The sequence below is a fragment of the Eriocheir sinensis genome, unplaced genomic scaffold (assembly GCF_024679095.1).
Source record: "Eriocheir sinensis breed Jianghai 21 unplaced genomic scaffold, ASM2467909v1 Scaffold628, whole genome shotgun sequence".
Classification (NCBI taxonomy): Eukaryota; Metazoa; Arthropoda; class Malacostraca; order Decapoda; family Varunidae; genus Eriocheir; species Eriocheir sinensis.
The window spans coordinates 160,802-186,878 of record NW_026111974.1 but is presented as its reverse complement, the minus strand read 5'-3'; the positions used below and the strand labels follow the sequence as shown (position 1 = coordinate 186,878).

Here is a 26,077-nt window from a genome sequence, read left to right as displayed (position 1 = left end):
ACGGGTTATGGCGGGGGGGGGGGAAACCAGGTGAAAAAAGTTTGGGAACCACCTCGCCATAGAGACACATGAGCCGCCTGTGATTTCCGACCCTGAAGACCCCTTGGGCAATACTTCCTTTGGCTGTTGTTGTTGTTGTTGTTGTTGTTGTTGTTGTTGGGTGTATATACGTACTCGAGTTTCCTTTCCACTTTCTCCCTCATTACGTCTTTTCTTGTTTTTGTTTTGTTTTTGTTGTTTTGTCTTCCTTTCTTCTTCTCCTGTTTCGTTACTTTTTTTTTTGTAGTGAAGAAGAGGTAGAGGAAGAAAAAATAAAAAAATAAAAACCTGGCTTGTAATAAGGTGAGTATATTCGTGAACAACTTCCTTAATAAAAAATAAAAAAACGGTACAATAATGTGAAAGAGAGCAACAACGAGAAGAACATCAACAGTAAGGGAGGAGGAGAAAAAAAAAAAAACTTATATTGAGGTGAAGGTAATATTACTGACAACATTAAAAACATCAACACATTATAAATATTTGTTTCTCCAATAATAATAATAATAATAATAATAATAATAATAATAATAATAATATAAACAAGGAGAACAAAGAGTGAAGAATCTTCACTCTTTGTTCTCCCTGTTTATCTTCTTCTTTTTCTTCTTCTTCTTCTTCTTCTTCTTCTTCTTCTTATTGGAGAGAGAAACAAATATTTATAATGTGTTGATGTTTTTAATGTTGTCAGTAATATATGAGTTTGATATTAATGTTTGCCTACTTTTTGTTTTGTTTTCAGAGAGAGAGAGAGAGAGAGAGAGAGAAGAGAAGAGAAGAGAAGAGAAGAAACCACAACAGACCTACAGCAACCTACCTACACACACACACACACACACACACACACACACACACACACACACACACACACACACACAAACGTACCCATTCACTCTCCCCCCCACACACACACACACACACACACACACACACACACACACACAAACGTACTCCATTCACTCCCACACACTCCCCACTCCCCCAACCCCCACACACACACACACACAATGGAAGGCCTAATACTATTAAGGTCAAGACCGACCCTGCTTAAGGCTACTTTCCCCCTGCTGCGCACCTGTTACTATCAAAGACCGGTTCCTGCTGCCCTCATCACTTCTGCTGCTTACACATCTGCTGCCCCTACTGCTGTCCCTGCCGTGCCTCTGCCAACCCATGCCAGGTAAGGAAGGGGAAGTAGGAGAAGGGAGAGGATGGAAGGGAAGGGAGAGATTGGAAAGGGAGAATATTATGGAAGGGGAAGAAAGGGGGGGTAGGAAGGGAAGGGAGAATGTTATGGAAGGGGAAGAAAGGGGGGGTAGGAAGGGAAGGGAGAATGTTATGGAAGGGGAAGAAAGGGGGGGTAGGAAGGGAAGGGAGAATCTTATGGAAGGGGACGAAATGGGGGGAAGGAAGGGAAGGGAGAATGTTATGGAAGGGGAAGAAAGGGGGGGTAGGAAGGGAAGGGAGAATATTATGGAAGGGGAAGAAAGGGGAGGGGGGGTAGGAAGGGAAGGGAGAGATGAGAGATTGGAATGGGAAAATATCATGGAAGGGGAAGAAGGGGAGGGGGGTAGGAAGGGAAGGAAGATGAAGGGGTAGGAAGGGAAGGAAGTTTAAGGAAGTGGAAGAAGGGAGGAGGAGGAGGAGGGGAAGAAAGGGGAACGAAGGAAGAGAAGAACTGCACTTGGACCTTGAAAACCACACTTGAAAACCCGGGAGCGAAAGAAGGGAGGAGGAGGAGGAGGAGGGGAAGAAAGGGGGACGAAGGGAGAGAAGAACTAGACCTTGGCCTGGAAAAATCACCCAAGAAAACCCAGTTAACCTTCTCTGTGGCCTTGGAAAATAACCGTAGGGGGCGCCAGTTACGTTTAAAAATGTTGTTCCACGCGCAGGATGGTGACGTCACGCGGTGGCTGTCATGAATCTAGAGCTTGACTTTAGGGCCGTACCAAGAGTCGTGAAGGTCGAGCCGCGTACCTTCCCTTCGACAATATAGGCACGGCCTCAGACCGTGCCTTCAATCCTTACCACACAAACTGCTATTACAGCCATGATATTGTCCGTTTCATTCCGTCTGTCCACTCGTGAACGCAGATGTGGCACCTGCGCATTGTGAGTTTGTGATTGCGTGAATATCATTTGAATGTTTGTGTATCCAAAAAATCCTCAAACCATCGTATAATTATGAACCGCAAACAGAAGATTTGCATCGATAATATACCATACAAGGATACGAAGAAACAACTTGTATATCAAACAGTATAGTTTGATCATACTCGAACGATCTATCGCCTTTCAGATACTCATATTTCATCTCATTAAGGGATATAAAGTGACATACGACTCTGCAAGTCTCTATACATAAGGAATTTGATGTTGCATGTATAAATAACATGGGTAGCCTAAAATATTCGAAATAGCCAAGCATCGCATTCAACAGTTATTATTTATTATTTCATGTTTTTTTTCCATTATTAATCGTTATTTGCATGCAGTAAATTATTAAGATACCCTTTGTTTGCACTTGCAGAGCCAAATGTCTTAACTGAAATGAGAAAGTTTGAAAAAAAAACCTACCTCTGTGCTTTGAAGGCGCGTGCTGTTGTAAACAAGACAAACATATTCGCTGCAACTATAATATATGTCTTTCCAATTAGGGAAAATATTCTCTCCGGTTGTTTTAACTGAACCGTAACTATTGGCCACACCAAATTTGGAAAATAAACATTTTTCCTCGAAGGTCTGAGGGAAGACACGGGGTAGACCGTGCCTTCCCTTCGTCTCTCCCGCAGACCTTCGTTCCAAAAATGCTAGTGACTTTAGGTACGCACCGCCCTTCCCTTCGATCTTCGTCGCTAAACCTTCGTGACTCTTGGAGCGGGCCCTAGTACGACACCAGCCTGGGTCATCATAAAGAAAACTGTTATCAAAGTCAGCCAGGGGTTTGTTATTGACGCTTTGGATTCTTTTTAGGAGCAGCGAGTAGCGGGCTTTTTTTTTATTAATGTTTACTTTTTTGTGCCCTTGAGCTGTCTCCTTTGCTGTAAAAAAAAAAAAAAAAAAATGACACGCAGGGATATACAACGTCAATATATATGAACACGATCAAGGAGGAGGACACCTGTTGGGGTATAAAAAAATAAAAAAAATATTAGAGGCAGGGAGGACTATGTTATTGGTGCTCGTATCAAGTGACACGTAATTAATATATAACTACAATAGATTAGAACAAGAACAAAGAAGAGGAGGAGGAGGAATTTCTGGGTTACCATAAAGAATTCTAATATCAAAGGGATGACTCGTGCGTGACATGTGTAGAACGTGTTTGAGACAGCGGAACCCGGAACGAGGCAGCAGAACCGTGAGATGCCATGCGCGGAATGCAACTTTTATATTTTTCTTCTTCTTTTTCTTCTTCTTCTCATTCTCCTTCTTCTTTCTCCTCATTTTGTTGTTGTTGTTGTTGTTCTTCTTCTTCGTAATATGCCCCCCTTTCTCACCCCTAACACACCCTGTCTCACCCCTGCCACAAGAGAAAGTGGAGGGTGAAAAGATGAGGATTCTTAGATATTAGGGCATTAAAAAAAAGTATGATGCAAGGAGCGAAGTGTATAGACTGAAGATGGACATAAGTTTTTTTCTTTTTTTTTTCTTGTGATATTCCATTTTTTGTTTTAAAATTATTTAGACAAAAAAAAAAAATACTTTCTCGCCCCTGCCACCGTCACCAGGGAGCACGTGGTCACCAGCCCCCTGCCCCCCGTGACCCTGCCCACCGGTGACCTGCCCACTCTTCTCTACCAGCGCCTCGAGAAGTATAGACACCTGGACGCGATCGTGAGTACTGGTGGCTTTTGTTTCGTCTATAGTTTTTCTTTTGTTTATTTTCATACTGTTGTCATGATGTATAATATTGGGCCGATATTATTTTTCATTTTTTGTTTTGTTTTTGTTTCTTATGTAACTGAAAAATAACCTGGGATTTTTTCTTAGCATCGTGATATTTTCATCTCATATTCGCGTTTCTGTTTTCTGATTTTCCTTTCGCACTCTCTCTGGATATTGATATAATTAGTATGATCCTGTGAATTGTGACAGTTTATATTTCTTAGACAGTTTTCTTTTTTAGACGATGATTTTCTGCAGGAAATTAGTCATCCACAACGGCTTGTGGTTCTCTGTCCTTCGTGGCTTTAGTGGGATGAATTTATTTACGCTCGCTGAGATTTGTGCAGTAAAACGATTATACATTTCTTGAACGCTGACGTTAATGAGTAAATGATCCCAATTTACTGATGCCAATTCTCTTCTTAGGTCCGTAAAATTCGCTTTACTATAGTTAGGTATTAAGAGTGAGTTTTCTCGTGCTTTTGTTTCAGTATTTAAAACGCATCTGATTATGTTGTGATCACTGCTTGCAAATGGCTCGCCGACCTCACAGGCGAAATCAAACATCAAATTTGTAAACCGCTCTCCATCATATTCAATAAATCTTTAACAGCTGGAAAAGTTCCGTCGGATTGGAAACTTGCAAATGTCACACCAATTTTCAAAAAGGGGGACAAGTCTCATCCAGGAAACTATCGACCAATTAGCCTGACATCTATTGTTTGTAAGTTAATGGAGACTATCATTCGCGACAATATGGTGAAATTCTTCGAAGAAAATAATATTATAAATAATTCGCAACATGGCTTCCGTAGTAAACGTTCGTGTTTGACTAACTTACTTGATTTTTTTCACTATATTTTTGAGGTGTTCGATGAAAGCAGATCAGTAGATATCATATATCTGGATTTTCAAAAGGCATTTGATAAGGTCCCCCACCAACGATTGCTCAGCAAACTACTGGCGCACGGTATCTCGGGTAACATTCACAATTGGCTTGCGGACTGGCTCTCTGAGCGGAAACAGAGTAGTTCTAAACGGTGTTACATCTAACTGGCTCGATGTCAAAAGCGGCGTACCTCAAGGATCAGTGCTTGGCCCCATGCTCTTCTTAATTTATGTTAATGATATCGATGATGGGCTCATTTGCAAAGTATCAAAATTTGCTGATGACACAAAAATTGCTAGTAAAGTAACTGCGATACTCGACGAAGAAGCTTTACAATCAGATATAGATCGACTTGCACGTTGGGCCAATCAATGGCAAATGAAATTTAACGTTGAGAAATGTAAAGTGTTGCACATCGGAAAAAATAACAATCGCGTTCGGTACGTAATGAATGGCCAACAACTTTCTGCAGTAAGTAAAGAAAAGGATCTTGGAATCACTATATCAAGCGATTTAAAGCCCGGTCAGCATTGTTCAGAGGTAGTTAAAACTGCAAACAAATTGGTTGGCTTCATCGGACGAGTCTTTAATAATAAATCGGAAAAAGTAATATTAAAACTGTATAATTCGTTGGTTCGACGTCATCTAGAGTACTGTGTACAGTTTTGGTCTCCCTACTACAGAAAAGACATAGAAAAGTTGGAACGGGTCCAACGAAGAGTAACAAAGATGATTCCTAGGTTGAGAAATTTGTCATATGAACAAAGGCTTAAAGAAGTAAATTTATTCAGCCTATCAAAACGAAGAATGCGAGGCGATCTAATAGAAGTGTTTAAAATGTTCAAAGGATTCAGTGATATTAATGCGGAAGATTACTTTACAATTGATCGATCAAATAGAACAAGAAGAAATCACAATTTGAAGATAAGTGGTAAAAGATTCTCGTCGCACGAAGCTAAACACTTCTTCTTCAATCGAGTTGTTAATGTTTGGAACTCTCTACCTTGTGATGTCGTTGATAGTACAACAGTTACGGCCTTCAAGAATAGATTAGACAAGTGTTTTGAATCCAACCAGCAACTAAGATATTACTCATTGTCGTAATAACGTTAAGTTCTTTCGAATACTGGTGTCCTTGTCCGCTTTTATTGCCCGGTTAGTGGTAGCAGTAATGGTAGTTCTTTCCTCTTTCCTACATAAATTCCATGCAGTTTTTCCATGCTGCATGGTTCTTTTTCCTTTCCTGCCAGCTTTGGCTGGAGGGATGGGGGGGTGGGGAGGAGCCTTCGCCTTTGCTGTCCTTCATCTTCCACCGTTGATTAGATAGTTAGTGTAGCTTGTCACAAACAACCTCGAAAGGACCAGCAGGTCTGCTGTTGTTTGTTCTTCCTTTGTGTTCCTTTGTGTGGCTGTCGGTCGTGAAGACTAAATCCAGAATGTTATTTCCGCGTGTCGGCATGGTAACTGTTTGATAAAGAAATGTGTCTTGCGCAAAGTTTATTAATCTAGATCCTTCTCTGTCGCCAGAGAGTGCAGACCAGTCAACGGAAGGGTTATTGAAGTCACCGCATATTATTGCATTTCTATTTCTGATAACTTTATTTATCTCTGCGTAGAGATTTTCATCAATGTCTTCATTTGATTTAGGAGGTCGGTAAATTACGCCCAGTACATACTTTTCATTATTGATCGTCGCTTGTTCATACAATAATTCATAAGCCTCTGTCTCGGTTGTGTTAACTGAATAACTTCTAAATTACTTTTCGGATATATTATTACACCACCACCTTTTTGTGTAGACGACACTTAGCAAACGCGTTGTAACCACTGATAGCCACTTCACTTAACTGATGCTTGTCACGCGTATTCAGCCGTGTTTCCGTGATCAAAATGAAGTCGGGTTTTTCAGCAATTGCATGAATTATCAAGTGGCTACGCTTCTGAATAATGCTACGGGCATTTACATAGAAGATGTTTAATTTATTCGCCGAGTGTGCGCCATATATCAACTGTCGATTCACTGGAATAGTGCGTCAGACCCGACTATCTACAACTACCTCTACCTCACCACCCACCTGTGTGGCTGTTGACCTGGCCGCTACCTCAATGCCCCTCACGTGTTGGGGGTCTGGCGACCTGACCGCTACCTCAGTGACCCTCACCTGTGTGGCTGTTGACCTGACCTGAGCTCGAGGAGAGAGACGTCCTTTCGCCTCAAGTGTCGGCCGCTGAATGATTCAGAACTCAAACTTTTCCTTTTCCTACAAATGTCTGACTTTCTCAATCGTCTCACTTTAATTTTTATCTCATTTTTGACTTCCCTTTTTGGATAACTCCTCGTAAATAATTATACTCTCTCTCTCTCTCTCTCTCTCACACATCCGTCTCCGCTCGTTATTTCCCTTCTTTCACCCTCTTCTTTCTTTCGTTTCCTCAGTTTCCTCTTACTCCTTCTTTTTTTGTCAGTCCTCCTCCTCCTCCTCCTCCTCCTCCTCCTCTTCCTTTTATCCTTTGTTACTTCATCCTTCTTCTCCTCCTTCTTCTTTCGTCTAATTCATCTTGTTTGTCACATTCTCATTCTTTCGTAAATTCATCTTCCTATTCCATCTGTTCCTTGTACATTATCATTTCCTCCTCCTCCTCATCATCATCATCATTTTTTCATCACCTCTTTCTTCTTCCTCTCCTTTTCCTCTTCTTCCTCAAGGTTGAGGTGGGGAGGAATCGTCAACAGTGCCTTGCCTCCCCCCTTCGCCTTCCTCCCCACTCTCTTCCTCATTCTCTTCCTCCCTCTCCCCATACAGGAATGCGTGGTTACGGGGAGGAAATACACGTTTGGGGAGGTTCTGGACTTGGGGTTGAGGTGGGGAGGAATCGTCAATAGTGTCCTTCCTCCCCCTTCGCCTTCCTCCCCACCTGCCCCCCGAAGTGTGGCTCTGCTCTCCAAAAACAACCCCGAGTTCCCAATCATCCTCTTGGGCACACTGGCGGCGGGGGCTTCCGTGGCCACCATTAATTGCAACTATACGGCAGGTGAGTGTCGGGGGGGGGAGGGGGGGGGGGGTTGTGTGTGTGTGTGTGTGTGTGTGTGTGTGTGTGTGTGTGTGTTACGGTTATAGTGTCCATGATTTCCTCCTCCTCCTCCTTCTTTTCCTTTTTTTCCTTTTTCCTCCTCCTCATCTTCTTTTTTTTTCTCTTTTTTCCTTCCTCTTCTCTTTCTCTCTCTCTCTCTTTTTCCTCTGTCCTCTGTTACCTGTCTGTGTGTGTGTGTGTGTGTGTGTGTGTGTGTTTTACAGCTAAGGAGACAGTTCAAGGGCGTAAATAAAAAAATAAAAAAAGGCCCATTACCCACTGCTCCTGACAGAGAGGTCAGTGGTCCAAAACAGCTACTACCTGTGAACAGAGGTCAAAGGTGTCCAAAAACAGAGGTCAATTTCGGGAGGAGAGGTGTCCCGATACCCTCCTCTTGAAAGAGTTCAAGTCGTAGGCAGGAGGAAATACAGATGAAGGAAGATTGTTCCAGAGTTTACCAGCGTGAGGGATGAAAGAGTGAGAGGTAGAAGACTATCAGTATGAGGAGGAGAGCTGATGAGACGAAGAGCCTTTGCCTCCACTCTGTCAAGGAGAGGTGTGTGATTGGACCCCCCCCACACATGAGATGCATACTCCATACGAGGGCGGACAAGGCCCCTGTAAATGGACAGCAACTGTGCGGGGGAGAAGAACTGGCGGAGACGGTACAGAACGCCCAACCTCGAGGAAGCTGATTTAGTAAGAGATGAGATATGAAGTTTCCAGTTGAGATTTTGAGTTAAGGATAGACCGAGAATGTTTAGTGTTGAGGAAGGTGATAGCTGAGTGTTGTCAAAAAATAGGGGATAGTTGTTTGGAAGATTGTGTCGAGTGGATAGGTGGAGAAACTGTTTTTGAGGCGTTGAAGGACACCAGGTTCCTCTTGCCCCAATTGGAAATAATAGTAAGGTCTGAGGCTAAGCGTTCTGTTGCCTCCAGCCTTGAGTCGTTAAGTTCCTGTAGGGTGGGTCTTCTATTAAAAGAAGTTGAGTAATGCAGAGTGGAATCATCGGCGTAGGAATGGATAGGACAGTTCGTTTTGGAAAGATCATCAATGAACAACAGAAAGAGAGTGGGAGATAGGACAGAACCCTGTGGGACATCACTGTGTAACGGTTATCCTTTATTTCTCATGTTTTCTTCGTTTTATTCCTTCTTTCCCATTCTTTTCCTTCCTCTTCTCTCTCTCTCTCTCTCTCTCTCTCTCTCTCTCTCTCTCTCTCTCTTCTTCTTCCTCCTTTGTCTGTTTCGTTGCTAAACTATTTATCTTATCTGTGGGGGGAGGGGTGTAGGAGAGAGAGAGAGAGAGAGAGAGAGAGAGAGAGAGAGAGAGAGATGATGATGAATGTTTTGTCCTTGTCTCAGTGAGTGGCGGCTGAACTGTGATCGCTTGCTACTTATTTAAGCCTGACCGATAGCCGATAGATTAGTTTTTTAACAGCGATTGGTATATCTTTTATCGCAACGTTTGTCTAGGTTAGGATGACAGCTGTGACTAGGCTTTCTTCTTAACTGCAATATATCCTACAGGTTGTGTTCTAACTGGTATTTGTTACTTCACTACCATTAACAAAGCTTTCATGAGTTTAGGGCAATTCCAAGGGGTATAGTTTAATGACCCTTTCCTTCATTCCTGCCTACGACTTGAGCTCTTTCGTGAGTTTAGGGCATTTCCAGGGTATAGTTTTATGACCCTTTCCTTCATTCCTGCCTACGACTTGAGCTCTTCCATGAGTTTAGGGCATTTCCAGGGTATAGTTTTATGACCCTTTCCTTCATTCCTGCCTACGACTTGAGCTCTTTCGTGAGTTTAGGGCATTTCCAGGGTATAGCTTATGACCCTTGCCTTCATCTGTATTCCCCCTGCCTACGACTTGAGCTCTTTCATGAGTTTAGGGCATTTCCTGGGTATAGTTTATGACCCTTTCCTTCATCTGTGTTCCCCCTGCCTACGACTTGAGCTCTTTCGTGAGTTTAGGGCATTTCCAGGGTATAGCTTATGACCCATTCCTCTTTCTGTCTTCCCCCTGCCTACGACTTGAGCTCTTTCGTGAGGAGAGCATCAAGACACCTCTCCTCCCGAAACTGACCTCTTCTAGCACCTCGCGCTGTTTTCTTTCATTGGAATAGCGCCTAGCTGTTTTTTATTGTTGCTTTCTTTTGTCTTTCGCCCTTCAGCTGCCTCCTTTGCTGTATAAACAAAAATACATGAAATAAAAATCTGAAGGATGATAAGGTATCGCCGTGTGTCGACCAAAACAAAGACCAAACAAACTGGGCAGCAAAAAGCCACTTCAAAAAAATAAAAATAAAATAAAATAAAGAGATAAGCAGCCTATACCTCCTTGCGCAACACACACACACACACACACACACACACACACACACACACACGTTTCTTTATCATTTTCCCTCTTCCAATTTCCTCCTCCTCCTCCTCCTCCTCCTCCTGCTGTCCTTCATCTTCCACGTCTGCTGTTGTTTGTTCTTCCTTTGTGTATCTTTGTGTTCCTCCTCTTATTTCGAGATGTAGGGTGCTTATCTTTTTTTTTTTTTTTTTTTTTTTTTAAGTGTCTCTTTACTGCGCAGTTCGTTTGGACTTTGTTTTGGTCGACACACGGCGATACCTTATCATTCTTCAGATTTTTGTTTAATGTTTTTTGTTTATACGGCAAAGGAGGCAACTCAATGGCGAAAGACATAAAAAAGCAACAAGAAAACCAGCTAGGCTCTACCAGGTATTAATCGGGGGTTGTGTCCCGTCTCCTGGGATCCCTTCTCCTATAATTCCTTCCCCTCCTGTCTCTCTCCAGCATATGACCACAGATGTTACGCTGACTGAACGAAACTTGCCAACTTTCCTCCCTACCTCCACATCTTATCTCCTTCCAACTTTTCCTTCTCCTCCTCCTCCTTCTCCACGTTATCATCCAAACACTCAAGACTACACTCAAGATTATAGTCTAGAATTGTGGTATCGGGGTCATTGGATATGAAGGAGCGAGGGAGGGAGAGAGGAGGAGGGAGAGGGGGAGTGAGGGGGAGAGAAAAAGAAAGAGGAAGAGGGGGAGAGGGAGAGGGTGTGAGTGAGGGAGAGAGGGAAGAGAAAGATAGAGAGAGGGAGAGAGGGAGAGGGAGGAGAGAGTGTGGGTGAGATGTCCCTTCACCTAATCTTTGGATGGCCTCCTCTTGTGTCCCTTTAAATGCTTTGTGTTGTTGTCAAATTGTCTGTCTGTCTGTCAATCTGTCTGTCTGTCTGTGTTTCTGTCAGTCTGTCTGTCTGTCTGTCAATCTGTCTGTCAGTCTGTCTGTTTGTCAATCTGTCTGTCTGTCTGTCAATCTGTCTGTCCGTCTCTGTTTCTGTCTGTCTGTCTGTCAATCTGTCTGTCTGTCTGTCCATCTGTGTCTGTCTGTCTCTGTGTTTCTGTCAGTCTGTCTGTCTGTCTGTCTGTCAACCTGTCTGTCTGTCTGTCCATCTGTATCTGTCTGTCTCTGTGTTTCTGTCAGTCTGTCTGTCTGTCAATCTGTCTGTCTGTCAATCTGTCTGTCTGTCTGTCAATCTGTCTGTCTGTCCGTCTGTGTTTCTGTCTGTCTGTCTGTCAATCTGTCTGGCCGTCTGTGTTTCTGTCTGTCTGTCTGTCAATCTGTCTGGCCGTCTGTGTTTCTGTCTGTCTGTCTGTCTCTGTGTTTCTGTCTGTCTGTCTGTCAATCTGTCTGTCCGTCTGTGTTTCTGTCTGTCTGTGTCAATCTGTCTGTCCGTCTGTGTTTCTGTCTGTCTGTCTGTCTCTGTGTTTCTGTCTGTCTGTCTGTCAATCTGTCTGTCCGTCTGTGTTTCTGTCTGTCTGTGTCAATCTGTCTGTCCGTCTGTGTTTCTGTCTGTCTGTCTGTCTCTGTGTTTGTCTGTCTGTCTGTCAATCTGTCTGTCCGTCTGTGTTTCTGTCTGTCTGTGTCAATCTGTCTGTCCGTCTGTGTGTCTGTTTATCACTTAATTTGCTGTCTCCATCTCCCCTTCCAAGAGCAACTGCGCCACTACTGACTTGGGGTCGCCGAAGAGGCCCCTCAAGAAAGCCTACAGGCTCTATAGGCACCACGTTAACATCCCAAAAATCTAGCATCACAAAAAAGTCCATGAAAAGCCCAGCAGCTTCTACGAGAGGCTTTTAAAACAGGCCTACTATCAAGACACATCTCCCCCACCGTTGCCAGATCATCGTACTCAGAGCATAGTATTTACCGGTTTCTGACGCCTAACTATTGCCAAGAAACATCAGAATCTAACTCTTTTAACGATAACTATAAATGAGTTTCGTTATTGGAGCCCAGAAGACAGTTTTGGGGTAGGAAATCTGGCAACGTTAAAATTTCTCCTCCCGAAGTTGACCTCTCTTTTGGCTTCTCTCTGTACTTTTATCTTTTTTTAGGAGCAGCATTTAGCGGGATTTTTCTCTACACTTTTTTTTTATGCCCTCAAGCTGCTTCCTTTCCTGTAATCAACAACAACAACAAAAAATAACTAAGGGTATTCAAACAGGCGAACTATCAAGGCACCTCTCCACCCGAAATTGACCTCTCTTTTGACACCTCTATACTTTTTTTTTTTTTTAGGACACTTTTTTTCATGCCCTCAAGCTGCTTCCTTTCCTGTAAACAACAACAACAACAACAACAACATCAACTAAGGCGCCAATACGTTTAAGAATACAGGCAAACTATCACCTTCCTACATGACCTGAGAGGATGTCACGGCGGGAAGGGAAAGGCACAACAGTCACAATGCCAGTAATTGCCTCACCCCGCGGGCCCAGGTCACCTCCACGACACGCAAGACACGTTCCTATTGTCCTGTGTGTTTCTGTGACATGACTGCGGGGCGTGGGGAGGGAAGGGGGGGAGGGGGAAAGGCAGGGCAGGCGTGGGGAAGAAAGGACAGCCCTGCCTCCCCTGCCCACTTCCTCCCACGCCCCGCGGTCACGTCACAGGAACACAGCAACAGGAGCGTGTCTTGCGAGTGAGTCGGACTGAGTCCTAGAGGTGACCTGGGCCCGCGGGGTAAGGCAATTACTCGCATTGTGACAGTTGAGCCTTCCCGCCGCGACGTTCAAAAGGTCATGGAGGAAGTGCATGATTTTTGCTTGTATTCTTAAACGGATCGGCGCCTTATTTCTTTTCTTGCTGTTGGGGAGGGCAGAGGAGGCGTGGGGAGGGCAGGGGATGCGTGGGGAGGGCAGGGGAGGCGTGGGGAGGGCAGGGCAGGCAAGGGGAGGGCAGAGGAGGCCTGGGGAGGGAAGTGCAGGCATGGGGAGGGCAGGGGAGGCATGGGAAGGGCAGGGCAGGGCAGGCATGGGGAGAGCAGGGCAGGTGTGGGGAGGGCAGGGGAGGCATGGGATGAGCAGGGCAGGTGTGGGGAGAGCAAGGCAGGAATGGGGAGGGCAGGGCAGGTGTGGGAAGGGCAGGGGAGGCTTAGGAAGGGGAGGACAGGGCAAGCAAGGGGAGGGCAGGGCAGGAATGGGGAGGGCAGGGCAGGCATGGGGAGAGCAGGGGAGGCAGTATCTTCAACAATTTTACGTCTGCATATTTCCCACGTCTCATGAGTGAGTGAGTGTGTGAGTGTGTGAGTGTGTGTGTGTGTGTGTGTGTGTGTGTGTGTGTGTGTGTGTGTGTGTGTGTGTGTGTGTGTGTGCATTAGCATCACCATCCCCTCTCCCACCAACAGAGGAGGTCGCGCGACAGCTGGCGGGGTCCGAGGCAGGTATGCTGGTGACGGACCCCCAGCTTGAGGGCGTGGCAACAGAGGCGTTGGCGAAGCTTGGGAAGAACCTGCCCGTGTTTGTGAACGGCGCGTCGAGCGGAGGTCACGCCAGCATCCCAGAGCTGCTGAATGACCCCAACAGGCCCTACTGCGATCTGGTGGAGGTGAGAACGGTGAAAGAGGGAGAAGGAAGGGAGAAGAGAAGAATGGAGATAGGGAAGAGAAATGTATGAGGGAGAGGGAAAGGGAGGAGGAGAGAGATGGAAAGGATATGGAGAAGGGAGTGATGAAAGGGAAAGGAGAAGGGAGAGAAAGGAAAGAAGGGAAAGGTAGGAGGAGGGAGAGAGGAGGAGCGAGATGGAAAGGATACAGAGAAGGGAGTGATGAAAGGGAAAGAAGAAGGGAGAGGGAGAGAGGAAAGGGAAATAGAGAAGGAGGGAGAGAGGGAGGAATGGAGAAGAAGGAAGAAATGGAAGGAAAATGAAAGAGGGAGTAGGAGGGAAAGGGAAGGGAGATAGATGGAAGGGAAATGGTGGAGGGAGAGAAGGGAGGAGGGAGGGATGGAAGGGATATGGAGGAGGGAGGGAGAGAAGGAGAAGGAGGGAGAGAGATGGAAGAAAAATGGAGAAGGCATCGTTTTCTTTCTCTTCCTTTCATAATCCTTTCCTCCTCCTCCTCCTCCTCCTCCTCCTTCTTGTTCGTGTTCTGGGCTCGTAGTTTCCTTATATCCTAGTGTGTATCCTTGCGTAGCCTTCTGTATCCTCGTGTATCCAGGCATAGAACACCAATAACAAAGATCAGTAGGACGGAGATTGTTCAGTTCAGTTGAAGGTCGGGGGTTGGGGGGGGGTGGGGGGGGGATAGCCTTTGCAACGGCCTCCCCCTTAATTGCTTCCTGTGGTCTATTCTTGGATGGTTGTAGTCCGCTGCGCTTCCTCTTTTTTTTCCCAGGACTCGTACATAACTCGTTTGACCTCCTTTTTTTTATCACTGTGGTCTTCGAAAAGTACTTCAGCGGTCCAGTTTTCTTTGTGTGATTGTTGGAACCAGGAGTCGGTGTTGGAGTCGTAGTCGGAGTCGTAGTTGGAGTTGTAATCATAGTCGGAGTCGTAGTCGTAGCTGTAGTCGGAGTCGTAGTCGGAGTCGTAGTTGGAGTTGTAATCGTAGTCGGAGTCGGACTCGTAGTCGGAGTCGGAGTCGGAGTCGTAGTCAGAGTCGGAGCTGTAGTCGTAGTCTTAGTCGTAGTCGTAGTCGGAGTCGTAGTCTTAGTCGGAGTCGTAGTCTTAGTCGGAGTCGTAGTCTTAGTCGGAGTCGTAGTCTTAGTCGGAGTCGTAGTCATAGTCGGAGTCGTAGTCATAGTCGGAGTCGAATTCTTTTATACCCGACTCCACAGCCCTGGTTAGAACGGAGCTTGACTTTTTTTCTCTTACGTCACTGTATAGACGACTTAACTTGCCTTCATATCCTTAACCGACAACCGCCGAGGCCACGTGTCGCTATAGGCCTAGTGCATGCCCTCACCCAATATTTTTCCTCCTCCCGCAGTCGCCGCCTGAGTCCATGGCCGTCATGTTATTCTCCAGCGGGACCACGGGGCCTCCCAAGGGCGTAGTATTGCCTCACCGAGCCTTTACCTCCAACTTAGCCATGTTCACGCACCCGGACATTCTCGGCTTCCAACTACCTGCAGGTGTGTGTGTAGGAGGGGGTAAGGGGGTGGAGGGGGGGGGATGTGGGATGTGTAGGGGTGTAAGGGAGAGGAGAGAGGGTATCCAGCAGAAAGGGGACACTGTTTAATTAAGGGAAGAGGAAGAGGAAGGTTTTGAGGGAGATGTATGTATGGTATGGCCGATAGTGTGTGTGGGGTGCCTCAGTGTGTGTGTGTGTGTGTGTGTGTGTGTGTGGTTGGGTGGGGGGGTGATAATTTGTAATGGAAGAATGTTGAGAGAATGAGGAAGAGAGGGTAGGACGGAGGGTGAAGGAAGGAGGAAAAGCGAAGTGAAGAGAGAGGTATTGGCAACACCGCCCCTTCAGTCAGCCACTCCTTAAGTGACAAGATAAAATGGAAAGACTACAGAGCGAGCGAATGAGGGAGAATAGAGTGTAGGAGAGAGCGTGAGAGAAGGAAGAAGAGCGAGGTGGAGAGGGAGGATGTGGCAACACCGCCCCTTGAGTCAGCCACGCCTTAAGTGACAAGATAAAATGGAAAGATTACAGAGCGAACAAGATCCGACCCAGTTGGTCTGGTGATGCCTTTCGTGTTTCCATGCTTCCTCCTCCTTCTCCTCCTCCTCCTCCTCCTCCTCGTTTTTATTCCTGTTCTGCCTCACACACTCACATACCCCCTCCTCCTCCCACACACACATACCCATACCCATACGCACACTCACAGTCTCACACACATACCCACATACTCTAACATACCCTCTCCTCCCCACCCCCACATACTCTAACATACCCTCTCCTCCCCACCCCCACATACTCTAACATACCCTCTCCCCCCCCCCCCCCACATACTCTAACATACCCTCCCCCCCTCCACACACACACGTACCCTTACCCCCTACCTCCCCACCCACCCACACATATACCCTCCCCTCTCTCACGCATCCTCCCCCTCATATATCCACAGAGGGAGAGGAACAGGATACTGTGACCGGCCTAATGCCCTTCTATCACATCTACGGCCTCTATGTGGTTACTCTGATCAGTATGCACCAAGCAGCCAAGGTGATGTCGTTCCCCTGCCTTGACGCCGCCACCTTCACGAGAGTCATCCGGGAACAGAGGGTGAGTATTGGGGGAGAAGGAGAGGAGGAGGAGGGGAGGGAAAGGAAGGGAGGGGGCAGGGGAGGGAAAGGTAGAGGGTGAGTATTGAGGGAGGGGGAGAGAAGGAGGAGAGGAGGGAAAGGAAGGGAGGGGGCAGGGGAGGGATGAGGAAGGAAAAGGTATGGGGAGGAAAAGGAAGGGAGGGTGGAAGGGGAGGGAAAGGTAGAGGGTGAGTATTGAGGGAGGGGGAGAGAAGGAGGAGGGGAGGGAAAGGAAGGGAGGGTGGAAGGGGAGGGAAAGGAAGAGGGATGAGGAAGGTGATAGAAGGGGAAGGGAAGGGAGGGGAAAGAGTAGGGGAGGAAAAGGAAGGGGCAGGGACCGAAAGGAGGAAATAGGGAGGATGAGGAGGAAGAAGGAAGGAGGGAAGGAAGGGAGAAGGGGAGCGAAGGGAAGAGATGCAGGAAAGAGGAATTAGGAAGGGAATAGAAGGGGAAAGGGGGAAGGGAAGGAGAAGAAGGCGCAAGATGATAAAGAGAAGGAGTAGGGAAGAATGGGAAAGGAAGGGGAGAGGGAGAAGAGGAATGAGAAATGGGATAGGGGGAGTAATTAAGGAAGGGAGGGGAGAAATAGTGAAATGGGGAGTGGAAAGGGGAGAGAGATTGGAGAGGGGAAGAGGAAGAAGAGGGAAGAAGGAAAGGAAGGGAAAGAAAGATATTCACATTCATCTTACAACCATTTCCTTCTCTGCCTCCTCCTTTTCCACCTCCTTGTCCCTCCTCCTCCTCCTCCTCCTCCTCCTTCTCCTCCTCCTCCTCCTCCAACACCTTTCGCTTCACCCCGCAGGTAAGAGTCATACACCTGGTGCCACCCACGCTTAATTTCCTGACCATGAGCAATCAGGTGACCTCGAATGACCTGGCCAGTGTGCGGGTTGCAATGTGCGCAGCGGCCCCCGTCCCCCCAACCGTCGCCAAGCTCTTCAAGGATAAGGCTCCCAACCCCGTCATTTTCCAGGAAGGTGAGAGAGAGAGAGAGAGAGAGAGAGAGAGAGAGAGAGAGAGAGAGAGAGAGAGAGAGAGAGAGAGAGAGAGAGAGAGAGAGAAAGGGCAAGGAAAGGACAGATGAATAGATTGATTAAGGGAAAGGAAAGAAAACCCCGTCATTTTCCAGGAAGGTGAGAGAGAGAGAGAGAGAGAGAGAGAGAGAGGAAAGGATAGATGAATAGGTTGATAGAGGGAAAGGAAAGAAAAAAGATGGATGGAAGATGCAGGAGAGAGGATAGATAGATTGATAGATTGACAGATAGATAGTTAGTTAGTTAGTTTGTTTGCTTGTTTTGTTAGAACGTAAACTCTTCGGAACGAGCAAACTGCCATCTCTGGTCCTAAGCGCGTTGAGGCAAGGTCCCATCTGGTTTACTAAAGCATTCGGCAACAGTCCCAAGACCTCTTTCAAGACATGCCCGACCCTTTCACATCAACACCCAAGACCTCGTGTACCCTAGAGTCGTGGGTAGTCGTGGCCCAGAGTCGGGGGCTTTAATAGGGTGAGTCTTTTATTTCCCCAAGCTAAGAGTAATGAGGAGGCTGTTCACTCTCACACACCTCCGTCACCCCCTCCAGGTTTCGGCATGACGGAGGCACTGGGGACCCACATGACCCCGCTGAACGAGGAGCAGCTGGGCTTCTGCGGCAAGGTGGTGCCCAATGGAGGCCAAGGTGGTTAACGAGGACGGCGAGGCGCTACCAGAGGGACATCGAGGAGAACTGTGCATCAGGAGCCCGTCGGTGAGTGTGTGTGTGGGGGTCTGTCTGTGGTTACGTGACTTCGCCTCCTTTTTTGTGTTGCTGCGTTGGATGGAATGGTTGTTGTCTTTCTCCTTTTATTTACCTGCAGTGAGAAAGATAGATAGATAGAGAGTAAGAAAGTAAATATGGGGGGGGGGGAGGGGGGAATGATACAGTAAAACCCCGATTTTCCGGCCCACGGGTATCCTGAAACCCCGATTATCCGGCCCATGGGTATCCTGAAACCCCGATTATCCGGCCCACGGGTATCCTGAAACCCCGATTATCCGGCCCATGGGTATCCTGAAACTCCAATTATCCGGCAACAATCTGTGGCAGTAGTAGTAGTATAGTCCGGCAAATCTTAAGTGGCGGCTCTGACGTAGACGGCCCGCTTGACCCTGTTGCCACGTTTCCAACTGACCTCGCACACCATGCCTCTCACTCTCTCTCTCTCTCTCTCTCTCTCTCTCTCTCTCTCTCTCTCTCTCTCTCTCTCTCTCTCTCTCTCTGTCTCTCTCTCTCTCTCTCTCTCTCTCTCTCTCTCTCTCTCTCTCTCTCTCTCTCTCTCTCTCTCTCTCTCTCTCTCTCTCTCTCTCTCTCTCTCTCTCTCTCTCTCTCTCTCTCTCTCTCTCTCTCTCTCTCTGTGCTCTCATTCAGTATGGTGCACGACAATGCATAATACTAATAATAATAATAAACCTCTTTAAAAATGCACCAAGACTCTTTACCCCTTGGGTGGTGTGGAAATAAGGTCAAAGTGTAATATTTTAATGTTCTTAGCGACCACTCCTTCCCCACTCCCTGTTCATCCCCAGCGGAACCTCACCATTCACCTGGATGATTCACATCAAAATTTGCTTGACGGTCCTGGCATTACATATACAGGTACAGTCTCCATATTTTGTCATAATTATGCCATATGGCTGATATTGTATGGCAGATGGCAGACACACACCAAAAAATGGCAGAAATGCGATAATTAAAACAGGCAGAGCAACTGGCAACTGCGGTGTGTTGGGTTGACTTGAGCTGACAACGCCGCGGTGACAACGCTGCCAAGCGTTATACAAATTTCTTTGTATTCACTCACAGATAGAGAATCAATCATAAAAACCATATTTGTTTTTATACTAGAGTGAGAGAGAAAGAGAGAGACACGAGGAGAAAGAGAGAGAGAAGGGTGTGTAAGGCACGGTGCGCGAGGTCAGTTGGAGACATAGCACCAGTGTCTAGCAGGCTGTCTACGTCAGAGCCGCCACTTAAGATTTGCCGGACTATAGTAGTAGTAGTAGTAGTAAAATATCTTATCCTTCTCTATTTCTGTCTATCTGTCAATCCATCTATCTAACTACCTCCCTATATACCTAACTCGCTCACTCACTCACTAACTTAACTAACTAACTAACTAACTAACTAACTTTCTCTCTCCCTCCCTCTCGCTGCTACCTAACTCACTAACTAACGAACTAACTAACTTACTTTCTCTCTCTCTCTCTCTCTCTCCCTCCCTCTCGCTGCAGCTGATGACGGGGTACTACAAGAATCCCCAGGCTACCGCTGAAACACTGGACGCTGAGGGCTGGCTTCACACTGGCGACGTAGCGGTACACGAGGACGGTTTCTTCAGCATCGTCGACAGGATTAAGGAGCTCATCAAGGTCAAGGGATTCCAGGTACATGAGGGGGCAGGTGGATTGGATAGGTGCACAGGTAAAGAGGTGATTAGCGGTACAGGTAAATGGCTTAAGAAGTGATTAGAGGGAGAGATGAAGTATTGATGTCATTGTTTCCGCTTGCATTAGGAAGTTGGACAGCAGATGGATTCTTCTTTTCTTCTTCTGCTTCTTCTTCTGCTTTTTCTTTTTCTTTTTCTTCTTCTTCTTCTTCTTCTTCTTCTTCTTCTTCTTCTTCATTTCATTGTTGCTATTCTTCATTTTGTTCTTGTTTTTCATATTCGTATTATTTTTATTATTCCCTTATTATCATTATTATCATCATCATTGCTATCATTCTTGTTCATCTTGTTCTTCTTTTTGTTCATTTCATTATCGTTGTTCTTCATTTTGTTCTCCCTTTTCACATTCGCATTCTTCTGATTCTTCTTCTTTTCCATCTTCATCATCATCATTGCTATCATCCTTGTTCATCTTCTTCTTCTTCTTCTTCTCTTTCTTCATTTCATAATCGCTGTTCTTCATATTGTTCTCCTTTTTCACATTCTTCTTCTTCTTCTTCTTCTTCTTCTTCTTCTTCTCTTTCTTCATTTCATTATCGCTGTTCTTCATATTGTTCTCCTTTTTCACATTCTTCTTCTCTTTCTTCTTCTTCTTTTGACCTATAACGCTTTGTATCGCTCCTCGTCCTCTCGTTCCTCCCTTCTTCTTATTCACACACCTTCCTTTTCGATCAGTGTTATGTTATTTTCTAACCTGCAATAAAGTCACTTATCTTCACTTATTCAGACATTCGTGCCCTTTTTTCCCAGCACTGCGCGAGGAACACTTTTGACAACCTTACTCATTCTTCTTCTCAATCATCATCATCATTGCTATCATTCATTCCTCGCTCCCTCCCCACGCCCAGGTTTCCCCCTCGGAGCTGGAGGACACACTGCTCCAGCACAAGGGCGTGACAGATGTGGCGGTGGTGGGAGTTCCCGATGACCGCGCCGGGGAGCTTCCAAGAGCTTACATTGTGAAGTCCTCGGAGTCCTGCAGCACGGAGGACATTCACGGCTTCCTACGGGATAAGCTGGCGGACTTCAAGCAGCTTCATGGAGGGATTCGCTTCGTGGACTCCCTCCCCAAGAATCCTACGGGGAAGATCCTGCGGAGGGAGCTAAAGGAGATGGCAGCGGAAGATATTGACCCCTAATTTTGTATGCGAGTATCTGGTAATGGTGTTCAATTTCCTCCGTTTTCTTTCTTTCTCCTTTTCCTCGTTTTCTTTCCTTTCCTTTTCCTCGTATTTTTCCTCTAAGCCCTCTTTTTCTTTCTCTTCCTCTTTCCTTTTTTCCTTTCCTCGTGTTTTCCCTCGCTTAGCCCTGTCTTTTCTTTCTCTTCCTCTTTCTTTCTCCTTTTCCTCGTGTTTTCCTTATTAGCCCTTTCTTTTCTTTCTTTTCCTCTTTCTTTTTCCTCTCCTCGTATTTTTCCTCTAAGCCCTCTTTCTCTTTCTCTTCCTCTTCCTCTTTCCTTTTTTCCTTTCCTCGTGTTTTCCCTCGCTTAGCCCTGTCTTTTCTTTCTCCTTTTCCTCGTGTTTTCCCTATTAGCCCTTTCTTTTCTTTCTTTTCCTCTTTCTTTTTCCTCTCCTCGTATTTTTCTTATAAGCCCTCTTTTTCTTTCTCTTCCTCTTTCCTTTTTTCCTTTCCTCGTGTTTTCCCTCGCTTAGCCCTGTCTTTTCTTTCTCTTCCTCTTTCTTTCTCCTTTTCCTCGTGTTTTCCTTATTAGCCCTTTCTTTTCTTTCTCTTCCTCTTTCTTTCTCCTTTTCCTCGTGTTTTCCTTATTAGCCCTTTCTTTTCTTTCTTTTCCTCTTTCTTTTTCCTCTCCTCGTATTTTTCCTCTAAGCCCTCTTTCCTTTTTTCCTTTCCTCGTGTTTTCCCTCGCTTAGCCCTGTCTTTTCTTTCTCTTCCTCTTTCTTTCTCCTTTTCCTCGTGTTTTCCCTCTTAGCCCTTTTTCAAACAAACAGAAGGCCATCCGGTGTGTCGTGAGGCCGCGCCGTACAAAATACACCCACCCACACTTCCTTAAGGCCTCCAGCCCCGCCCACTTTCCGGCCGCCAGACAGGCCACATCTTAGTGTGTCCGCCTTTTGCTCTGTCTTTTTATTCTCCTCTTTCTTTTTTTTTTTTTTTTTTTTCCTCCTCTTTCTTGATTCCTTTCCCCGGGCGTGAGGCGGAGGAGTGATTTGATCCGCTGCTGTGAATCTATTACCAATGCCTTCAGGGAACGAATGATAAGACAGGACATTGTGCCTTTGTAATAATAATAATAATAATAATAATAATAATAATAATAATAATAATAATAATAATAATAATAATAACAATAATAATAACGATAGCTGATAATAGCCACTTGTGCTGGACTCGTACTTAAGCAACTGCCGGCAATCACCACGCGTTAAGTACCTACTTGACGCGTGGTGAGGAGAGGTAGAGGTGAGGAGGTAGATTTGTGGAAGCTGAGGTGAGGAGGGATAAGGTGAGGAGAGGTAGAGGTGAGGAGGTAGATTTGTGGAAGCTGAGGTGAGGAGGGATAAGGTGGGAGAGAGGTGAGAGGTGGAAGATTTGTGGGAGGTGATGAGGGATAGTGGTGAGGTAGGATAAGCTGAGGAGGGATAGAGGTGAGGAAGGATAAGATGAGGAGGGATGGAGGTGAGGAAGGATTAGGTGAGGAGGGATAGAGGTGAGGAAGGATAAAATGAGGAGGGATAGAGGTGAGGAAGGATAAGATGATGAGGGATGGAGGTGAGGAAGGATTAGGTGAGGAGGGATAGAGGTGAGGAAGGATAAGATGAGGAGGGATAGAGATGGGTGAGGAGGGATAGAGGTGAGGAAGGATAAGGTGAGGAGGGATAAGGTGAGGAGGAGGATAAGGTGAGGAGGATAAGGTGAGGGATATAGAGGAGGAAGGATAAGATGAGGAGGGATAGAGGGGAAGGATAAGCTGAGGAGGGATAGAGGTGAGGAAGGATAAGATGAGGAGGGATAGAGGTGAGGAAGGATAAGGTGAGGAGGGATAGAGGTGTGGAAGGATAAGGTGAGGAGGGATAGAGGTGTGGAAGGATAAGGTGAGGAGGGATAGAGGTGAGGAAGGATAAGATGAGGAGGGATAGAGGTGAGGAAGGATAAGATGAGGAGGGATAGAGGTGAGGAAGGATAAGATGAGGAGGGACAAGATGGAAGGATAGAGGTGAGGAAGGATAAGGTGAGGAGGATAGAGGTGAGGAAGGATAAGGTGAGGAGGGATAGAGGTGAGGAAGGATAAGATGAGGAGGGATAGAGGTGAGGAAGGATAAGGTGAGGAGGGATAGAGGTGAGGAAGGATAAGATGAGGAGGGATGGGGTGAGGTGAGGAAGGATAAGATGAGGAGGGATAGAGGTGAGGAAGGATAAGGTGAGGAGGGATAGAGGTGAGGAAGGATAAGGTGAGGAGGGATAGAGGTGAGGAAGGATAAGGTGAGGAGGGATAGAGGTGAGGAAGGATAAGATGAGGAGGGATAGAGGTGAGGAAGGATAAGATGAGGAGGGATAGAGGTGTGGAAGGATAAGGTGAGGAGGGATAGAGGTGAGGAAGGATAAGGTGAGGAGGGATAGAGGTGAGGAAGGATAAGGTGAGGAGGGATAGAGGTGAGGAAGGATAAGGTGAGGAGGGATAGATCTGCGTTTTGCCAGGCTGTCGTACTTCGCCTCTTAAGTTTTCCGATTTCCGACCCCGAACTGTCACCTCCACTGCAATAGCTACGCTTATTTATATTTTCCTTTGAAAGGTTTAATTATTAGTGTCTTTTTGATATAGTTAAGTGTTTAAAACAGTAAATACGGTGCTGAATACGATATTATGGCAACTCTGCCCTCCATAGCAAAAGATTAAGTATTAGTTAGAAAATATTGCAGGAAATACATCACCTCACATTCATATATCTCTATACAAGGAATGTGGGTAGACTACGATACCACTGTAAATAATAATCGTCATGTATTATTACTTAAGGAAACAGATACAATAAATGATATTTTTAGTTATTTAACGTGAAACTTCTTATTTAATGCCTCTCGATATATATTAACCTCCATTACGTCCTTGAGCCTAAAACAAAATGGCATAAAAAATCACATATACATTATTAAATACTTTCACTATGCATTCTCGCCTCCACGTATGACCTCCCATGACAGATTCCAGTACTCTATAGTTGCCTTATTTCCCTTATATTCTTTGGACCAATCAATGAACGCGCTCAGAGTCAATGGCGGTCAGTTGGTCTCCAGAGGTCGAAGGGAGAGTGTGTGTGGGCGTGTTCGTCTCCAGGAAGTAATGATGATTGATTTTTGTTCAGTTTCTTTGCACCGTAAGTATGTTTTGGTTTTAGAGGGTTGTATAGATATTAGTGAGAAGAGTTCTATTTTCGTAATCTGTTTGAGTTTATGATTGATTGATAGTTTATGCTTGTCAATAATCGTAGAGTAATTAAGCAAAGACCACAATGTAATACGGTCTTCTTCAGCCGTAACAAATATAAGGTAAAGAAAAAAATAAACCCAAGATATGAATAACGCGATGGCAATCAGTAGACCTAAGCAAACAATTATGAATATTCCTCGTGTTTCAGAAACTTCGGGTCGGAGGTTCGAAGCAGTACGTGTCTGGTATCGCAAGTCCGAGGCAGCAGTGGGCGGGGCGAGGCATTATGAATATCCCTCGTAGTGAAGACGATGGCAATGGTGGTGGCCCGGTAGCAGTAGTCGTCGTAGTAGTAACACAGGACCGTAATTTTGGCAGATTTTTTTTTTTTTTTTTTTTTTTGGGGGGGGGGGCGAGGGCATCATAGGTTTGAGGTGGGGGAGGGGCGGGGTACCGAATGAAGCGAGCATGCACAGGTGGGGGAATTCTCTTAAAAATAAGCACAAGGCTGCTTTCATACGAGCGGTTTTCTCCCGCGCGGTAGTAAGGCCGCGCGGGTGAGTGTCTTAACAGGTGTGTCTTCACACGAGCGGTTATCCCGCGCGGTTCGTGTGCGGCAGTGCTCAGAATACTTGTCAGTTTGTCGGTGTTTGTTTGAGATGGAGGACGTAAAGAAGAGAGTGATCTCTGTGTATCCAATGAACTGGGTTTTATAAAGAAGCGGCTACGTATATGGTGGATCCACCCAATAAACAACCCTTGGCTCCTTCGAGGATCATTCTATATATTATATTCTGACCTGAAAGCTCATGAAGCGTTATTCAGTTTTTTTCCGCATGTCATCTTCTAATGAACTGCCGCTCGGAGAAAAACCTCCCCTCAGAAGGGCTCCATAGACTTGTATAGTATTCTTAACCGCCTGGCGCCGCGCGGGCTAGCGGTGCACGCGGTTGGTAAATCACTTCCGCGCGGGAAATAAGCGTGTGAAGGGCCTTCTTGAACTTCATTGATTTCTAAACCGCGCTGGAAAACCGCGAGGGAGAAAACCGCTCGTGTGAAGGGGGCCTAAGGGGCATTTTGAGGTCGATACAGAAAACTAGTCCCCCCAGCCCCCCAGAAATACGGCCCTGTAACAATAGTAGTAGTAGTAGTAGTAGTAGTAGTAGCTGTACATAGTTTTGGTAAGAACGCTTCGTTTTATGACTTGTTTCAACTCCGCGCTCAAACCACGGCAAAGCCAATTGTACGAATGGTATCCTAATGGTTCAGTTGTTATTCTGAGCTGCGTCATTTTTTTTTTATTTATATGGGGTTGGTGAATTGTCTTACCCTTCATTGTGGTTTCGAGCAGTTTCTTGTTTTATTTTTTTACGCCAGTGAGCTAATCACACTCTGCACTGCCTGGGGGTTGGGATGGCATGCTCCTCCCTTCTCCTTTGTTGTTTTACTTGCAACAATAAACAATCAATCAATCAGTACCTCCGTGTGCAAAAAGTTAAGGGAACGATAATTGATAGTAGTTTTTATAACGTGCATTAGTTTCGAAGGCCCAATTCTTTGTTTCCGTTTTTCCCTCTTCCTTCTGTTCTCTTTCATTCCCTTTTTTCTCTTCCTTCCTTCCTTATGTTTATTTCTTTTCTCTTCCTTCCTTCCTTATGTTTATTTATTTCCTTCCTTTCTTTCTCCCTCTTCCTTCTGTTCTCTTTCATTCCCTTTTTTCTCTTCCTTCCTTCCTTCTTATGTTTATTTCTTTCCTTCC

General features: G+C 45.8%; 1 protein-coding gene across 1 annotated transcript; it reads left to right on the top strand.

Annotated features, from left to right (window-relative positions):
* The first annotated feature begins 1,023 nt into the window (after positions 1-1,023).
* LOC126993523 (uncharacterized) lies at positions 1,024-23,945 on the top strand. Its single transcript, XM_050852661.1, is given in 17 exon segments — positions 1,024-1,219; positions 3,771-3,876; positions 7,621-7,849; positions 13,602-13,801; positions 15,183-15,327; positions 16,270-16,427; positions 17,250-17,424; positions 18,029-18,113; positions 18,115-18,193; positions 19,717-19,869; positions 20,780-22,439; positions 22,522-22,630; positions 22,662-22,692; positions 22,877-23,062; positions 23,137-23,229; positions 23,265-23,512; positions 23,559-23,945. Coding segments are annotated over 11 exon segments (1,794 nt in total). The 5' UTR covers positions 1,024-1,046; the 3' UTR covers positions 21,071-22,439; positions 22,522-22,630; positions 22,662-22,692; positions 22,877-23,062; positions 23,137-23,229; positions 23,265-23,512; positions 23,559-23,945.
* Positions 23,946-26,077: the final 2,132 nt, after the last annotated feature.